Source organism: Phaethon lepturus, unplaced genomic scaffold, assembly GCF_000687285.1.
Source record: "Phaethon lepturus isolate BGI_N335 unplaced genomic scaffold, ASM68728v1 scaffold37377, whole genome shotgun sequence".
In the NCBI taxonomy this organism is placed as follows: Eukaryota; Metazoa; Chordata; class Aves; order Phaethontiformes; family Phaethontidae; genus Phaethon; species Phaethon lepturus.
This window is the reverse complement of record NW_010553790.1, coordinates 35,693-55,440: the sequence shown is the minus strand read 5'-3', so window position 1 is coordinate 55,440 and position 19,748 is coordinate 35,693. Positions and strand designations below refer to the sequence as shown.

The window sequence follows — 19,748 nt, the reverse complement described above, 5'->3', positions numbered from 1 at the left end:
TTCCTGTCCTAAATGAGAATGGAAAATACATAGTTAAAGCTTCTCACAAAAGTAATGCATTTCATTTTTCATAAACTCAGTAGCAACTAATCCATCAGGATCATAACAAGAGCTGAGTGTTTAATGAGACATGTTTTTAAATGACGCTCTGATCGGAGGTTTAACTGGGTGACATTTTCAACACTTCTCAGGGAAAAAAAATGGCTGAGGTGAAGATCCTGTCACCTTTTAAGTGGTTACAATAATAATCCAACTATTCAAGAGAAAATTTCAATCTGATTTCCCCCAGTGACAGAGTTTCGCAAGTTGTAGTTATTTCAAAAGGCATAAATTAAACTCCAGGAACAGTAGCTGCAAGAGTTCTTCCAGTGAGCCTGCTATTGAATAAGAATAAAAAGAAAGAAAGAAGAAAGCTGCTTCCTGACAAAACTGCAATATAATCTAACGGGCAAGGCAGGTCAGCAAATGTACATTTCAGAGAAAGATCTCTTCTCTGAATTGCACTCTGGGTTTTTCAGCCATAATGCAGCTCTCAATGGCATTTGTTTGATACTTTCAGCTTCTCTTGTCAGTGATCTTTTGCATATAGAACAAGTTATAATTTGTACTTATAGCAACACATCGGATGGAGATGATTGGTCTTAGAATGAATTAACTGTACAAAGAAGCAGTCCTTGCCCTGAATAATTTATAACATAAGATAGGCAAAAGGAGTTATTTTTACCCTATTTTATAGTAAAAAATTACTTTGGGATATCATGTAGAGAATAATGTACAAAATATGAAATTGTATATAACAATGAAGTGAAAGTAAAGTACTTTCAACTTTTCTGTGAATTAGTTAAATGGCAAAACATTAAAAAACATCTTCTTTGAACTAGAGTTTAAATTTGGGATTAGAAGCACTATTTATAAGACACTTCCAACTCATAGCTGCAAAGCCTGAAGCCTTCTTCAAGAAGAAACCACAAGATGTCTTTCATTTTGGATGAGAACAAAACCCAACTTGCAAGGAATTCCTCCTATTGATCTGGGGGCAGACAAAACCAAGGCCATGGGAAAAGCTGGCTCTATTTCCCAAAGCACAAAACTAGCATAGGTAATAATACTGATTGTTGTTTATATTTTCAGTGCAGTCCTAAAAGCCTTACTTGTTTTTACTGTACACCTCTGTATTATGAACCAACGGTCCACAACTCCTTCTGGCCATTGGTTAGAGTGCCAGTCACAAAAGCCAATAATGAGGGGGGGAACTGCGACCAACTAAATTAAAAAAAATCATTTCAACATTAATGCTGCTTCTATTTCCTAGGGGAGATTGTACCTCCAAGGTGGTGTCAAGGGGCACTGGTTGACCTGGTGTTCTGCCAGTGCTTGGAAGACAGTTGTCAAGAATTCACATGTAGATAGCCTGTCAGATCTAATTAACATGCAATTACATATCATTATATTTGAATAGCAATATCGTGCAAATGATCAGAAAAGCTACCTACCATATAAAAAATAAAGAATGCCATTTTAGACAGACACATGTATCTGAGGAATCCTTGCTTCCTTTTTAATAGTAGTCTTAATAGCCACATATAATAATGAAAACTGTTTTATAAAAGACATCAGTACTGGAGTACTGACACATAGACATTAGAATTCAATAGGCATCTAGAATTATATTGAATCATAATTATATTGAATCATTGTCCTTTGTAGTGCAGAGCTGCCTGTGATTCAATTTTGACTGTTCATTTAAAACACATACTGATATTCTTTGTGGGGGAGGAGAGCAGAGTATACAGTAAAACTTCGCTTTATGAGTGTCTTTTATACAGGCTATGTCACAAATTGCTTTATTTAATTACAAAGATAAGTTATAATGAATAATAGCTAAACAAAAGAGAAGCTAAACTGGTGAGAGGAAAAAAATTCTTCCTAATATATTTTAAGATCAAAATAAACATGGCAGAAAAATTTAACAAGGTTGTTCCAAACGGCAGGATAGTCAGAAGTTTCTTTTACCAGAAATGATGAGAGGAGGTGTGAAAAACCCCCCAAAAGTCATCAGTAGGTAAGTGGGAGGAGGAAAGAAGTATGACAGAGAAAGATGACTTTATGGAGTAAGCTTAAGTAAGACTATGGAGAAGAAATACAAATTGTATCTTTAAATGAAAATGGGGTTCTTCGTGGTGGTTTGAGGATTTGAGTGGTGTTCACTCCTTTGAGTGCTTTAGCTAGGCTAAAGGGGGAACTTTTCTGCACATTCAAAAATAGCAGAAATTGGGTCAACTACAGAGGAAAGAGTTATGGTAGTCTTAGTGAAAGGAGCTGCAGGCATGGATGACAAGATCATGTTAAGAAACAAGGTGATGGTTCATCCTTTGAACATACTCTGTTGTTATATTTATCTTGTCATTGCTCTTTCTTTGCCTAAAATGCAGTTGTTTGTTTATTGAAAGTCAAGATTTTAACCAAGTGAAACGATGTGTTTCATTTCATATAACAGGGCTGTTTCTAATCCACATTCCTGCTGTGACTCATTATAGCATTCTGCCCCATCCAGCTCCACTTACATTTAAAAATACTACATTCCAGTATTAACATTTTAAATCTCTCAGACTCCCAAATCGTGGGATTTATCTGATATTCTTTAAAGAAAACTTGTGCTTCAGAAGAAAGTTTTTTAAAGTCTTGAATTTTTGAGAAGGTTTATAATTATGCCACAAGAGATTCGAATTCCAGCCCTCCCCATTCCATTAAACTTGAAAGTTAATTTCTGTTAGTGATGAAAGCTGAGGATGGGCTCAATGCGTTAGTTAGCACACTAGTTTTCTTGTCAAACTGCTAACTTCTGACAATGATGGCAAGTGCTTGTATTAGGAAACAGAAAGCCATGCAGCAGACGGCGCACTGCTTTGAAAGCATATGGCATTATTTTTTTCCCTCGTTGAGCCACAGTGTAGAAGTACATGTCAAAACAACATCTATTTTAGAGAGAAAATGGTTAGATCCCATTGTTGATTTACACTCTCTTCACACTTTATGATGAAGTCAAAACTCATGGTAACAAGAGAAAGGAGCTGACTGCAAAGGCTGAATTCATTTAGTTTTAATCCCCAAAACAAATGATGAAAAGTGATGAGAAGTGAGAAAATGCAGACATATTCAGTGAGATTAAAACAGGAGAGAATGAAGTCCAATATTTACCAAATGTGCCTGGAAAAGCTACATCCATGGGCCCACTCAGCTTTTCTTTTAGGGAAACACAGGTTTGTCCAATGGATGAGTCTATATAGCAAAAAAGCTTTTACGTCTAATTTTCAGACTTACGCAGATGATTTATGGAGCAACTCTCAGGATTCCCATCTGCCAAGCACCACATGGATTTGGCTTTTGAGGGCACATTTTGGTATGTGATTCCCCGATCATCCCAGTGGTGCAGCAGTGTGAACAGGACTGCATGCCCACTGCTTTCCTCAAGGAACAGGGTAGGAGGACTAAAAAATGGTTGTGCCTTTTGAGGCAAAAATGTACTTTGTGAGTAACGATAGCAAAATGGGATGGGAGACTTAATGAATGGGATTCGGTGTAAATAAGCTAAACACTCTGTGCAATTTGTGTCCTGAAAATCATATGTTCAAAGACAAACCCGAATAAGTACATTCCCAGAAACTTCTAAGCCACACTCATTTTCTTTTCCTTGGCATCTCCCCCAGCAATTCATTAGGCCCCCCTCCATAAATGTCTTTCATTTTCTGCTTGAATCTATGAACCAGCTACCCTTTCTTCCCAAGCATCCTCCAAAATGCTTCACTTGTGACAGTGTCCTTTTCACTTGGGATGGGATAACACATCAAAAACTCCATCACTTTCTTGTGGAGGGACTGGACCAGACCATTGAGAGCCTGTGAAGCTCTCAAAGCAGTCAATAGGCAGTTCAGAAATCCAACAGGTACCCCATTGAGTTAACACCATTCTCATTCTACAGCTCAGACAAAAGAGAAGCAAAGGAGAAGTAATTCAGTATCTCAAAGAAGTTCATTCAGTATCTGTGGAAAAACTGCAGAGGGACCGCTACTTTTTTGGCAGTGTTGCACATTACCATTGCATGGGATTTTGCAGTAACCTCGGGGCCGCAGGGGCACACCACCCGTGTTAGAAATCAAGGCTGTTGAATAAACAAAACCTTTGCCACAGAGGCAAATATCCTAAGGCCAGCTCCTGCCCTCAGGCACGGTACCGTTCCCACAGCATCCTTTCAGGGTTGTGGCCCTAGGACTCCTCCTGCTTGGCTTCATCCCAACTCTGTGCCTTTTCTAAGGTCAGAGATAGATGTTTAAAAAATTAGTGCAAGCTTTCTTTTAAATGCAACTTTTTTTTTTTTTTTTTTTAGTGCGGCTCTTTCCTCCTTACCTTTATCTTTTTTTTGCTGGAATCCATGATCATTTTCCAATCTGATCCATTGTTGCTGTAGCCAATTTTGAATTTTTTCATGAATACTTTGTTTTCTCGGTGCTTGCCTCCTTGGACAATTATGCCCCTCACTTTTTTTTCTTCACCAAGGTCAATTTGAAGCCATTCGTTTGTATATGGATGAGTAGTTGGTGGCAGCGCCCAACCTGAACGGCTTGTTATGAGGCGAGCATTTTCTGGGATCCAGTTTCGATCAACTTGGGTAGATGCAGTAATCTGAGAGTCAGGAATGAGCCCAGAAACCATACCCAGCATCCCAGAGCAAGGATAATCTACAGAGAAAAAACCCCAAATAAATAGTTAACCTGAACAAGCACCAAAACAGAAACAGGACACATCAGTCGGTTCAACTATCATAAGCAATTACTTATTTTTTTCTTATATCCAAATAATCTTTTTGGATTTCTATATAATTTTCATTTGTTCAAACTTGCACATCCTAGTTTTGGCAGGAAGTACCAAAATACCACAAGTATTTCTGGCTTGATGGGAACCAAAAGGATCAGAAAATCCTATTCTATTCTTGTTTTCTATTCTTCTTGCTAAGGCAAAGGGTGCAGGGTCACATCTGAATTTGTCAATAGTTCTGTAGAGGAAACTTCTAAAATCAGCCAAAACCTGGTTGCAGATTACTTAATTTTGGTAACGTTGGAAATGGAAATCTTTTATACATTCTGTAAAATATGATTTAATGTTGTAGTCGAGATTTTTCTACTGTATTTCTTTGGTCTCTCAGGCTTTTTCAAATGACACAGAAGCTAGAGAGTTGCTTCTTTTATGGTCCCAGAAAAATATAAATTAGAAGTAGGAAAAGCTGCTAAGAAGGAAAGAAGATTTTCAATACAAAATGTAACAGCAGTTCTGCTGATATTACCTTTATCTAATCTGAAAAGATATCACAGAACAACCTGGAATTCTATAACGTAGTAGTCAGTAAGCTTATTTTCCTGCTGTATGGAAACCAGTCCTAAGAAACATTTTTAAGACTAAAGAAACACCTTAAGGGATGAAAAAATATCCCTAGAACTATTAAAAATTAGTGCCAATGAACTGTATTAAGAGCTATAAAATGCTGCCAGATTTTTTTTTTTTTTTTTTTTTAAATCAGCTTTGTGAAAAGTATTAGTTGCATTCCAATACCGATCACTAGCGGGAACCTTACTATATCTGTTGAGTTGCTTGAACAGGCTTCGGGTCTAAGTGTTTGTACCTTGCAATGCTTTTAAATCTAGTTATGTATGTTTGTTCCTTGGGAAACCTGCTGAGAACTACCTACAAATAGCAGGCATGAGAGAGAGGGACTGGAGGGTTAGGAAAGAAAAACAAGATCAGAATTTGCAAAATACCTGTGTACCTCAGGTATTTTGCATGAAGCCGTAAAATAATTGCAGGAGAAGTAATTCAACCTTTTTTTTTTTTCCCACTTCTTAAAGCTAAACATCTAAAAGATAATGCCAGAACAACATTCAGGTAACACTGGATGTTTGAGTGCTGTGTTTTCTTTTCTGTTTTTGTTTTTTTTTTACATTTCTGCATTCAGACCACAGTAGAAATAGTGACATAAAAATAAAACCCACAGCATAGGCACAATAAATTCCTTTGGTTGTAAAATCCTTCCCAAGACCTACCTGTTATCTTGCAGCCGTAAACTTCAAATCTCAGTGATACTCCATTTTCCCAAGACACAGGTCTAATTCGCACAAATCGTGTTAAAACTGGTTTGGCAAAAGATCTGTAAACAACCTCAGTGGGATTGCTATTCCCTTGAAACACCTTTGTGTGGAAAGAAAAAGTATATATTTGTTAGGCTTTCTCTTAAATGGCGTTTAGAATTCTGTTTCGCAGATAGTTACGATACAAGGTCTAACAGGGTTATTTTGAGGGGGCGATGAGACAAAAGTCTTGCGTGGGGAACTATTTCATTAAAACCCTAACACAGGTTTTGCAGACAGATAAGCTTTCCTTGGGTAGGAAAAAAGAAGATGTAAGGTGGTCGATGATACTAAAAAGTACTTTCCACCTGCAGAGCCCCGTAACACACCTCAGCGCTGCAGAGCAGACCAGGAGAGCTCAGGGCCATCCCGAGAGCAGCAGCTCACCCGGGTGCCACAGGGGTCTGTCCACTGCCTGCCTGTTTTGAGGTGTTCCTGATGCCCAGATCTATACGCAGGAATGACTTACGCCGGCCTTTGTCACCCGAGGGCTGCCGTGTCCCGGAAGACCCCCTCAATGCCCCATTAGGGCAGTTTTATTCCTTGTACACTCATAGAATAATGCAAAAAGCTACAGAACCTCAGGCCCAAATTAAAGGTTTGGATTTCAATTAGACCACATAAAAATCCTACATGGAGTTAGGATAAAAATATGTATTATTTTGCTGTCCTTGGGCTTAAGAGTTTTGCAGAGTGTATCGTGCAAACCATGCTTTGTTAACCACCTTCTGTTTTCAAATCCTTTTTAACAAGTACTCAGACTTTCTTTCTCCTTGCACACGGAGATGGAAGTCTATTTAAAATCTGTATAGCAGGCTCTAAGATTTTCTCTGCGTCCCCTGAGGCTAACAGTCAAATTAGACGAACAATGAGACTTCCACAAGAAGGGACGGGGTTGTGCTGTGCTTTCATGTTGAGGATCCTGCAGACGCGCTTCTTCCTAGCAGAGCTGAAACCTTGCAATGTTCTAGTCCAAAGAAGGTGATTCAGTTTCCTGCTTCTTCCTCACGTAGAGAGTACCGATTTCCTGTTGTTTTCCATGGATACAAACCCCTCTCCTTTCATGGGAGATTCTCCCATTTCTTGCACACACCGTCTACCTTCCTGTTTGTTACTTGCGCTAACTGCACTCATTTGGAGCGGAGGCCAGCAGCGCACAGCTGTCAACTCATCAGGCTCGGTTATATCTCAAGTGGTTTAATATAGGAGTTTCATACCTAGCAAGAGATTTTGAAAGGAGCTACGTTTCTTTTCGGCAACTTTCTTTCTCTGGGAGGACCTGCTGTAGTTTTCCCAAGGTCTGCATCCGACAGAGGAAATGAGTCTTTTCTCAAAAGTGCACAACTCCTTATGTGTGGTTAGTGCAACACTCATGTGAGGCTTCCTTGAGGAGATCTGTGGCCGCCTGATTTTGTTCCTTCAGCAGCCACGTCTCCTTAACTGTTCATATGAATAAAAATATCAGAGGGAGACTGGTGTGTAGTTTTTTCTTGTCCTGATCAACAGCAAAGCATTGCCATTTTAGAAACCTGATTTTTTTTAATAAACCCTTTGAACAAATAACACAGGTTTAGGCAGTGTTCTCTCTGATTAAGGACAGCATGTACAATAGAAACTCATGTAAAATACACTCTTGGAGAGTTTACAAATTGAAGTTGGTAATGAAGATCAGGCATGGTCTGATTTTGAAAGAGGCATTTGTTCAGATTACGGGAACCAGAGCCAGGAAACCCTGTGTCTCATACCAGCCGCAGCACTGGCTCCTCTTGTGACTTTGGGCAAGTCAGTTATTGTACCGTTATACATCATTACACAGTGCCCACATTGTGGCATTTGACCTTCTAAAGTTCCTCTTCTGTAAAACCAGGATAATGCCTGCCAAAGAGAAACTTTCAGGATTCATTTTTTATTGTTTTACAAAGTGGTTCAAAGAAGAAAGATGCGTGTGTTAAACACTGCTACCTTGTTGATTAGATAAATGTAGTGGACTTGGCATAGCACTAACAGATGAATCAGGGACAAACCAGTGACAAAATATTTAGACCTAGATAGGGTTACACTGATAGAGTTTTATATTACACAGCTCTTCTCGGTCCTCACAGAAGGGTCACAAAAAAGCTATTTGGAAGGGAGGTACCACAAAACCTTTCCAATTGCATCAGCCCCTGGCAGCCTCTGGGGATGCTGCTCCCGGGCACATCCTGAGTGAGGTGGGAAGGGGGGCACAGCCTCACTGGGACTATTCCTGTGAGAGTTGGAGCAGAACTGACTTCTCAGTAACGAGCTTTATGCTCATGGTAGCGGATAATAAAGATTTTTTCTTATGAGTGTCTAAAGCTTTCATTGGGAGGTCACAGAGAGCAAATCCACTGATAAATGGAAAGGTGATAAAAATCTATAAGGATGGAAAGATGTGCCTAATTATCTGTCTGCATGACCCCCATCACTGAGATGCTTGGAAGTCTAACAAATTACTAATGACTTGCTAGCACTCCTGCGAGACAGCATGGCTGTGCACAGGGAGCTGAGCCACTGACACACTGCATATCCAGAGCTTCACCGAGGCAAGGGACTGACTTACATATTTTTTGAAAGGTTCCCCATAATGTTTTTCTCAAAATCTCTGGCAAACTGGGAAACGGCAGCACACTCCAGGGAAGAGACCCAAGCCACTCACATTCTGGTGGGTGCAACAGGCAGGGCAGCACCTTGCACCCCTCTCAGCTGCTCTGGGCTTTGGGTAAACAATTTCTGTGGCCTGTTACTACTGAGACAATAGCTGCCTTTTGGATTTGGGATATCGTAAACCCTGACCAAGCTGAGTAAACCTGTGATACCTTATTCCTCCTTTTTTAACAACTGAGAGTAACAAAACAGTACAATAGTCTACTTCCTGGCCGAGTAGAGGTAAAAGAGAAAAGACTTACAACAGGTTTGTTTCCTTCCTTCAGTGTAATCCAGTCCTCTCCATTGGAGCTGACATCTACGCGGTATGTTTTCAGATAATATTCTTTCTTTGTTTCTTTTGAGATGGCTCCTTGGGTCCCAATTCCAGAAACAAAGCGGAGAAGGCCTAGATCTACCTGTGGCAAGGAATGAATCGGGACGTGAGGACAGTCAGCTCAGAGCGTAACAGTAATGATGAAATTACACCCCCTCCACGTTTTACAAAGATAATAAGGATTTTATATAAAGGAAATTGCAGCATGTTGTCGATAATAACATAGCCATAATCTCCTCTTTTATAAACAGTGTCATCAGAGGAGACGGGAACATTTTCCTAATTAGCCAGGAGGGCTGTTCACATGCCAGGGAATTATCTTCCCTCTGTGGGGGAGGAACCAGAGACCCCACCAGTGCGAGCGGGGACCACCAGACTGCAAAGCAGTTACTGGCGAGGTTCCTCAAGGACCAGTCTGGTGAACAATCTTACTTAATGCTTTCACTAACTACCTTGCATAGATGCTAATGAAATTCGCTGAGGACACAAAGCTGCAAGGCATTGTCAATACAGCGGAGAGTCATGCAGCGAGAACTGATTGACCCTGAGGACTGGAGCATTAGAAATGCGGTGAAATCAAATAGTACAGTATCAAAGTTGTGCAGTTGGGGAATGATAACAAGAATTCTGCTAAAACCCAGGAGCTCATCACTTGCAGACAGAAGAGGAGAAAAGAATCCCATGGTGTATTAGTTAGTCACAAGGTAATTACAAATCGCTGTGTGATTTTGTTGGGAAAAAGGCAAATGAGTCGCTTGTACCATATGATGTATTTGAAGAAAACAGAAAGAAGCATTAGCACAAGTGCAATAATTCTGTTCCAGCTGTCAGTGAACTTTAACAAATAGAAAATAATGGCATTTTGAACTTGCTGGAGAAATGAGTGCTACGGTGTGCACATGAATGTGTGTTGGAGGCCTTCTCTCTTCTTCACCTCTTCTCTCTTTCTCCTTCCCCCATGCAGTTACATTGCAAACAAACGGACAAGTGATTTCGGTTAACCTTCCCCTCCCCCAGTTATTTATTTGTCATCCAGATCTGTTTCCTGATCTAGTTCATCATGTGGCATCGCAGAAGATATATCGGCATGGTTGGGAGGATGGTGTGGGGTGCAGGAGTGCAGCGACTCAAGTCAGTCCTGCTGGCAAAAGAAACCTTTCTCCCAGGGCACAAGTCCAGCTGCCAAAACTTTCTCACAGCCAAGTTGTGACCACAGCTTTGAAACACCTGCCATTTCCTTACAGCCTTTCTTTAGCCATAACAACAAACCAATTAAAATCAAATTCATCACCTTCTTTGCCTGCAACTAGAACCTTCTCTTTGTTTCCTAAAGCAAACCATTTAATTTCAATATAAAATGACACTCTTCACAAAATATTAGAGTAATTTATTCCCCTAAATTTCAGTTGTCCAGACTTTAGTAGGATAATAGATTGAATTAACCTTTCTCAAGTGAATGTCCCATGTCTCAGGCTTTTTCATTATTTCCAAAGTATGCAGGATGGAGAATATACGTCCCCTGTGTCCCACAGGCATCCTTTTTCCTGGATGTATGTCATATATCCAAAGGCGCTGGAGCAGTTGAATCGACATGCTCTGCATTCTCTCTCAAAAGGCTGAAGGAAGTGCTGTTGAGGACAGACTGGCTGCTCTCTCAACGCCCATGTCATATGCAAGGCATTTTGAAGTCTTCCAACACAAGAATAGCAGCCTTGTATGTGACAGAACTAGCTTTCAGGGCAAAGCCCCTGCCCCAGTTTTAAGGCTGGTAAAGTCTACATGTGACATTTTAACCCTTGTCTTTAGGGGTGAGGTACTACATTTTGTTTTGTAGTGATAAAAAAATTCAGACTTAAAAAAAAAAAAAAAAATCCCAGCACCGCCTTACAAAAACAATCAAGTGATTTAAAGCAACTGGAGAGTCTCAGATGTTAGATTGTTGCAATCTGAAAGTTAATGGGGGAATCTGGGCATCATTGCGCTGAGCAATCTCAGCTTAACTTCAAATGCTCTCCAAACTGTACTCTGCTGATTGTAAAGTGTGCTGCACTGAGTTATGTCCAATACCACATTCACTTCCAGGCTGAAGTGCACTTGAAAATCTGGAAGTCTGAGGGAGTGCAGAGCTAAGTTATTTAAATGATCTGCTTCTCTTACAATTTGAAACAGCTCTTCAGTTTTGAAATGATTAGGGTCCCAAGCCTGTACCGTTCCAACTGATTTGAAATGATGCTAGTAGGGGCTTTTTAATATACAGTAAGTACTTCATTGTGAATAAAGTCAAGCAATGGCCTATTACAAGAGTTCTAGGTATTTGAAGCCAAGTTAAAGTTTAACCTCGGGGTTTAAGGGAAGGTTTGATTAGTTGATGCCTGAGCTAACAATTACAGCTACTGGTCACCGACCGTGCAGGAGACTCAGGCTTGTCCCATCAAAGAACTTCAGGCACCTAAACTTTACTCAGTCCAAATGCTGGCATTCCGTACATTCCCTTAACTCTTGGGGCACTGAATATCTGACAGCATCTATCTCACTGCCCAGAACTAAGTTCTAAACACACAAGGGATTTAGACACTTCATTCCTAAAACATGGCAGAATTCAACAGGTAGGCGGAAATTCTCCTGCCAGAAGTTAACAGTTCACTGGGAGAGAAAGAGGCTCTGAGAAGACTGTAATTTATTGCCTATATGTAAGGAAGAGGCAACCTTGTTAGCACTCCTGGCTCCAGTAACTGTGTAATACAGTACAGGAGGAGGGGGGCATTGCTTGTCATTAGGGAGAACATCTCTTCACATAGATACGCTCTTTCCGGATCAGCAGATCTTTACGTGTTTCTTGAAAACTGGAACTATGTCAACAGCAATCCTCTCCCGGAGCGCCTGGAGGCTGATGGCTCAAGTGTTCAGCTGCATGCTACAGCTTTAAACCCCTTGAAAAAGCAAGCTGTAACCCCTGACCTGCCACATGTCAAAGGGTATTTGCTCAGAAGCTGGTAGAAGAAAAAAGAATAACCTTTCATAGAACCACAGAATCACAGAATGGTTTGGGTTGGAAGGCACCTTGAAGATCCCCTAGTTCCAACCCCCCTGCCATGAGCAGGTCCACTAGACCAGGTTACTCAAAGCCCCATCCCACCTGGCCTTGAACACTTCTAGGAACTGGGCATCAACAACTTCTCTGGGCAACCTGTTCCAGTGCCTCAGCACCCTCACTGTGAAATTTTTTTCCTTATATCTAATCTAAAGCTACCCTCTTTCAGTTTAAAGCCATTGCCCCTTGTCCTATTGCTGAATGTCCTTGCAAAAAGTCCCTCTCCAGCTTTCTTGTAGGCCCACTTTAGGTACTGGAAGGCTCCTATAAGGTCTCCCTGGAGCCTTCTATTCTACAGGCTAAACAACCCCAACTCTCTCAGCCTGTCTTCATAGGAGAGGTGCTCCAGTGCTGTGGTCATCTTCATGGCCCTCCTCTGGACCCACTCTAACAGGTCCATGTCCTTCTTATGTTGGAAGCCCCAGAGCTGAATGGAGTACTCCAGGTGGAATCTCACTAGAGCGGAATAGAGGGGCAGAATCACCTCCCTTCACCTTTCTGGTCATGTTTCTTTTGATGCAGTCAAGGATATGGTTGTCTTTCTGGGCTACAAGCGCACATTGACATGTCATGTTGTGCTTCTCATCAACTAACACCCCAAAGTCCTTCTCCTCGGGGCTGCTCTCCATCCAGCCTGTATTTGTGCTTGGGGTTGCCCTGACCCATGTGCAGGACCTTGCACTTGGTCTTGTTGAACTTCATGAGGTTCTCCACCAGTGTTTTGTGAGAAAGGAGCAGTGCAAACAAGAACGATGGAGTTAAGCAGCAGGGAAGCAGAAGGGTTGGAGTTTGTAAGTACTAACTCTGACTCAATGCAGTGGTCCAGGAGAGAGGTAGAGGTTAAGGCATTTTCCTCCCTTTGACAGTTCTCTGCAGTGGCCTCCGGAGGAACTGCTCCTCTCCAGGTGCAGAGAAACAGATTTGCAACACTGAGCACCCCTCTGTGGTGCCTAAGTATGTTTGTAAATCAAGCTCTAAATTTACCGATCTTCTTCTCTAAGTGAGGTGATAGAAATAAATAATGTAGAAGACTACTTTGGAAACTGCATGACACATTGTAAGGGGCTGTAAAGCTCACCTTCATTAATCACTTTGTGATGTATTTTGGTTTCTTTCCAATGTCTTTTGAAAGTTTACCTTCTGTAAAATGCATAAAATACATATTCTAAATGTCTCAGGAACTGCTCAGAGCTGATGTTCAACCATATCAACTGCTATTAACAACTGGAACCTGAAGGTACCAAAATGCAGCTGTAGTAAGACAGTAGACTTCTGTACTATGCTATCTAGAGGAATTGTTGTAAAGGACAGCAGCTCTAGTACAGCTGTGTCACCAAACAGATACGAGTTCTCATGCTTTTTGGAGGCTTATGCTTATAGAGTCCAACTATCAGTGTAATTTCCAGTCAGCTTAGTACATCCTCTCCACAGAGGTCTCCAAGTGTTATGATGACCAGGGCTAATCAATTTTTCTCAGATCTAGTCTCCTCCAGCTGAGATAGTAATACAAATCTTTAACAACTAGCTTTTTGTTTTGGGCTTCTTGTCCTTTTTGTTTCAAGAACTTGTGTTTCATGTTAAAATGAACTGTGGAGAGAGGTGGTGATGAAATACAGTACTTTTGAAGATGAACATCAAATGCATTTCCCTGCAATTATTTGACATTTAACTTTCTGCACATATGGTAAACAAACATCTGGTATTTATTTTAGAGGATGCAAGTGATTTTGTAAGCTATTGCATGCTGTATGGCTGTGATCTGAGATAGGCAGCTCTCTCCAAACCTGAAATCATGACATTTCATTTCCATAACCAGAGTTTTAGCTTTGACTAACTAACAACAGTGTATTTCTACTCCTTTTTTCACATTCTATTCACTTTCATTCAGATTAAAACCCATACCTCTTCTGGAAAATGATGCCTTAGGGCCTTATCCAAAAACACAGACTTTGCTGACTGCCTGTGTTGCGGTGTGACCACCTTTATCGGTAAGCACAAGACTGGGAGGACACTTGCCTATAGGAATTGGTCCCTAACTTACAAGAAATGAGGAACATCTCAAGTGTGTATTTTTTTTCCAGGAGAGAAATGTTCATGTAAAAAAAGCCCCAGTTGTTCCTACTTCTAAAATCAATTTCTTTCCTGTGAAAGCATACTGTAAAACGCTGGCTGTTTCTACATAGGAATTACTTCTCCTCCGTTGATTATGCAATACCTTCTAGCATCCACGAAAAATACTTTTGTTGCTGTCTTACTGTCTCTGAAAAATATGGGTGGGTGACACATTTTTAAGACATAGATATGCAAGGGGTGGCATACACATTTTATTAGAAACCAGTTAAGGAGAAAGAAAAAGAATAACATTTAGCTCTGCACAATATATCATGTAGCAAATCTTAGTAAACTGCTGGGTAAGGAACAACTTACAACATGCACGACTTGAAATGAATATTGCTGCTTCCTGTCGTCATACATAACCATGTCATAGTATGGAAGACCTTATTTTCAGAATGAAAATCTGCCTTGCTAAATAAAATACAGTCATTGAGGAAGCTGTATCAAGGGAGCAGTTTTACCAGCTTTTAACACTTCTACTGTAGATCTGTTTAACAGCCTGAGAAAATAAAGGACAAAGTGCTGAAGTTTGATTAACAACAGGAAGCTTTTTGTTGTGGGCATCTCTTGTGGCTTGAAAAGCTGTATAATCCATCAGTTGACACAACATACCAAAGTAAATATTTTTAGAGAACTGTGTCATTTCCCTAGATCGCATACAGTGCTCTGGGTCAGATTAACTGTTGTGACACTTCACTGTTCTTCTGTCAAATATTTAATTAAGCAAGAGCTGATCTTTTCTATTAGGTGTTGCTGTTGATTTAACCAGTCATGTTCTCACATGATGTATATACAACTATCACTTAATTCCTTTATTTATTGAGCTTTAAGTAAAGAAGAATATAAAGCTAGGTAAAAAATGGCCCAGGCTGTAGTAGGAATTCTGAAAATAGTTTCATTAATTTGGTTGGAATATTACTTCCAAATGTCTTTTTCCTTGAAATGAGTAGTCATTATAAGATCACAACTCTTTGTTTAATGTCAGAGTGTAAACATTCATCCGGGGTTTAAGTGAAAATACTTAGGGCTGTAAACCATCTCAGATCTTTGTGCAAAATTCTCAGTGATATTTGTGGCAGCTCCATAAAGAAAGCGAGGAGAAAATATTGCTGTCAGTAAGACCTCTCCTGAGTCACTGAAGTTCTTTCTCATTGACCTTGACAGCAACATCCTGAAAGCCCCAGAAGAGAAAGCAGCTAATCACACGCTCAACTTCTAGTCCGTGCCTAACAACTGTCCTCAGTCGGTATGCTTTACTGAACTGATGCTTATGTGACTTGGCAAAAATGGGGAAGCAAGAAAGAGAAGATGAGCAAACATTCATGCCAAAGAAACAGGAATGCTTGGCAGCAAAAAGGAAATGAACTTTCTTTAGCACTTGAAATATTCCTCACAACCTTCACCTTCTGCCCAAATTCTTTTCTGCAGCAGAAAAAAATGTAAGTGTAAAGATTCCCCCAAATGAAAACAAAGAATAGCCTCAAAGGATGCTATCACACTGGGATACTGACGCTGGGATTGCAGTACTGAGTACAGTAATTTTTTTTTAGACGCAAATCAGCCAGTTTCTACAAGAGAAAATTTAAGATAATGATGAAAAATATAACTGATGAACATAAGAGAACTTCAGTCATCATTATGGGGCTGGTTTGAGAAGGAAAAGATGCAGAAAGTGTAGAAAAATGAAATCCAGAAACAAAAAAGAAAAAAGAAAAGACAAGAAAAAAAGAAAGAAAAGGCCCCTGTGTCTCTGACAGAGAAAAGATAATGCTTGTGTGGGCTGTGTTGCATCTGGATTCATGGCACATTCTCCCACTCTTATGTTAATTTTTTTTTGCATAAATCAGAAGCAACTAATTAAAAAAGAAATATTTAATTCTGACATGTTCTTTGAACTGGTGTTCCATCTGGTTCTGTTTGAATAGTAAAATCTGCTGTAGTTGTAAAAATTGGCAAGCAGCACTCTGGTAAAGAGAAACAAAAGAGACTCAGTACAGCAGGTTAATACACTAGCATTTCAACTTGAGACATTTCCAGAATTCAGCAAACCAAATCTCTCCAGTATGGAAACTATAAAGATCAAATATGAAAGAGAAATGCTGCGAGTGGGCCGGGGGAAGCGCTGCCACTGGTCCACATTAGCTCTGTGTGACATTTTTAGTGTGAGTCTTTGAAGGAGTTTGCTTTAAAAGCAAGGGCAACGCAACGCTCCCCGAAATGGGCTCGCTGTATTGTATGAAACGCATCCAGTGCCCAAGCAGCGATAGGGAACGATCCTTCTGCTATTCATTTGCAAGCTCCACCTTACACATTCATGTGGTGCTCTGATGTATCACGATCGTTATTCAGAGGACTAAGAAAATACCTTCTGCTTAATTTATTTTTTTACTTGAAAAGTACTTAAAACCTGAACACCAAGACACAATAAACTCTAATAACAAAGGGAGGAAAATGTAACCGTATTGGGATTTCTATAGAGTCCGGGATCTAAGTAATCAGCATCTTATGCCATTTGAACCCTCTCCGTAGCAATGGAGAGAAAGGCTGATTAACCCCCAGTGCTTTAGAAAAAGATTGTTTTACGTCTTGCAGGAGCATATCTTGCTGTGAAATATTACTTCTTTAAAATGAAAACCTTTGCTTCAGCACTACATTAACTTGCAAATGGATAACCTAAGACATGTACAATGACTTGGTCAAAAAAGGAGGAATGTGAATGGCCCCTTTCTCCAGCTAAGATACTTAGGAACCCTTGCTGAGCAATAAATGAGTCAGGAACGTAATACTTTTAATTAACGTTTTCTGAATACTTATTTGTAATTTACATTTAATTTTAAACCTGAGCTTAATCCTCTGATCTGGAATGAAGACAACTATTTAGTGCAGTTTGAATGTAACCTTCCCTAGTTTGTGTTAGAAACTATAGAAAAGGGAAACTCTATAGCAATACTTGCAGAACCACTCTTTTCTGAGAGAAGGACATAATTGTAGGACTTTTGTTCCCTCAAGTGTACTGAGCAACTAATGCACACATGGGAAACAAGTAATCCAAGGCTTCTCTATCAGGCTGCTTCACATGTGAATAACTGGGCTTTGGGTGGAAAACACTGAATTTTGCCTATGAAGTTCTTCTGTAGCATTTTTTTTTGCCAGCTGCTATTCTGCTGAAATCAGAGGGTACAGGCAGCAGGACTTCATTTATAATATGTTTTGGTATTTTGAATGTAAGTAGAATATTACACATGCGTGAGCACAGAAGTAATCTCGGCTTCTCCCCGTTTCGCAGCATACCTATGCTAATTGGGTAGGAAGCTGGTGAGGAGATGATCTACCATGCAGGATCTGACCGTGCAATCACTGTGTTCTGAGAGAGTTCCACTGAAATCACTGGAATTTGCTACACTTAGATATTTTTGAAATTTCAGGCTTTGAGTTTTCTATAAAAAATAGCAACAAAATGGGGAAAAAGTGCCAGTGTCTGAGATTTAATACTTTTTAAGGCTAATTTCACTGGCAATTGGAACAGGTGTATAACCTGTGTCACATAGAAATATATGTATTTTCTTGTGATCAGCTTTCTCATCTTGGAAAATCGTCACAGTCTCTTTAAATCAGTCAGTCATCCACAGGAGCCTGCATTCATTTATTCTCTGTTAAATGGAACTGTCAGTTTTGTTGCACCAAAATTCGATTTTCTATTTCATACACATTGTGTACGATGATTTTAATTTACTACTGGGTCACCAAGCAAGTCGCTGCTTTTTTAAAATATGAGTTTCTGCTACCTTCTAGAAAAATGTCAGGTAGCTGCAGTTAGACGGTGTGGTGAGGGTACTGTAAATGTGCAGGGAAAAATGAGAGACAAAGACCACGCATGCAAAGATAATTATGGTTTTTCCGTGGTATGTCCCTCAGAGGTCTGAGGAAACGCACACGAACAGACGAAATACTTCTGGGGTGAGGTCTGGCAGACCCGCTGCTGAGAGCAGAGCTCTCGTCCCCAGCCGGAGGAGGAAGGGGGACAGCAGCAGGGGCTGTGCAGGCCAGTGGCCACCCGGAGAATTTTCCCTCTGGTGCAGAGCAAACCAGGGAGAGTGGCAGCCCCCAGCTCTGCCCTTCTCTCAGCAAAGCCTGCTCAAACTCCAGCCGCCGGGTTTTCATTTCCAGGGGTTCTTTGGCCAAAGAAGGTGCCTGGTTTGTGTACGCCCACCTGGCCTCTCTGAAAGTTGCTCTATCTCCAGCTATGTAAAGAGCAAAGCTATCGATTTTTAAGTGCCGTGACTTTTTAAAATAAACACAGGATGTATCTTCTTAGTTAAGCATATCATGAAAGGGGGGAACACTCCTATGGAGAGTTAATTTTTATGGCTTGATAAGAGCATTTTAGAATTATTCTGTGCTGTGTCAGCCCTTCAGCCCGTAGCTCGAGTTTAGTAGGATTTGCAATGGAAGAGCCTGCTCCTGTCTGTGTTAAGGCTGAAAGCCACCTTAGTCTATAGTACGATAATCTATAACCTAAATACGACCTGCTAAAATATGCCCGGGTTTTATATGTGAGAGTACAAATGGATCTTTCGGGCAACTTCAGAGGATCTCCACTAGAAATTAATTTGGCCCAACGTGTTCAGCACAGGAGGCTGCAACAAAGAGAAAGACCAGACTACATAGGTACAGCCGGTTGGTAGAAGTTATGTATAAACAGTGCTTCTCTGATGAGAAGCCAGTTGTTCCTGAAAACAGAGAAACCAAACCTCAGCTTAATGTTTGGTCAACTGTTTTCTCTGTTAGTGGATTTAATCAGGCAATAATTTACTCTGATGCCTTTTTAAAGACTTGTTTAAAACCTTGAATAAAAACATTAAAACATTAGAGGTAAAACAAAAATGGAAGTATTTCCCTGTTGAAATATTTTTTCTTTTTTTTTTTTTTTCTTTCTTCATGGAGAGAAGACAAATTGCTTTCTAAAGGGCAGATATTTACCACTTTGAAGAAATCTCATTTATCCTTCCACTTTACCTATCTTGCTACTGCTGTGAAAATGTCACCTAATGGCCAGAACAGAATTAAACTGGGACAGAAAAGCAGGATGACACAAGGACCAGGGAGGCAAATAACAGCTCAGCAACAGAAAATCTGGAGCATGGGATGGGGAAGGGCCCATAGGACTCATGAACTCTTCAGCATCGTTGAAAGAGTGAATAAAAATGCACAGTCGTCTCTGCAAAGCACTCAGCAGTACACCTATCATCTCCAACCCGGGGTCTGCCCTGTGAGAACGGAGACCTTTAGCTCAGTAACAACTTTACTTATTATAACATGCCTCAGCTGTGCGTTCCTACCCAAGGCTGTGTTTCTAGCCACTACC

The 19,748-nt window shown here is 40.4% G+C and overlaps 1 protein-coding gene across 1 annotated transcript in view; it reads right to left on the bottom strand.

Annotated features, from left to right (window-relative positions):
* The window catches only part of LOC104624280 (neuropilin-1), a gene marked incomplete at its 5' end in the record, with an annotated part of 46,280 nt that overhangs the window by 3,438 nt on the left and 23,094 nt on the right, over positions 1–19,748 (bottom strand). Inside the window, 3 exons of the mRNA XM_010291612.1 lie at positions 4,405–4,736; positions 6,093–6,237; positions 9,104–9,259. Of these exons, the coding sequence (XP_010289914.1) occupies positions 4,405–4,736; positions 6,093–6,237; positions 9,104–9,259 (633 nt within the window). The remainder of the gene's footprint in view (positions 1–4,404; positions 4,737–6,092; positions 6,238–9,103; positions 9,260–19,748) is intronic.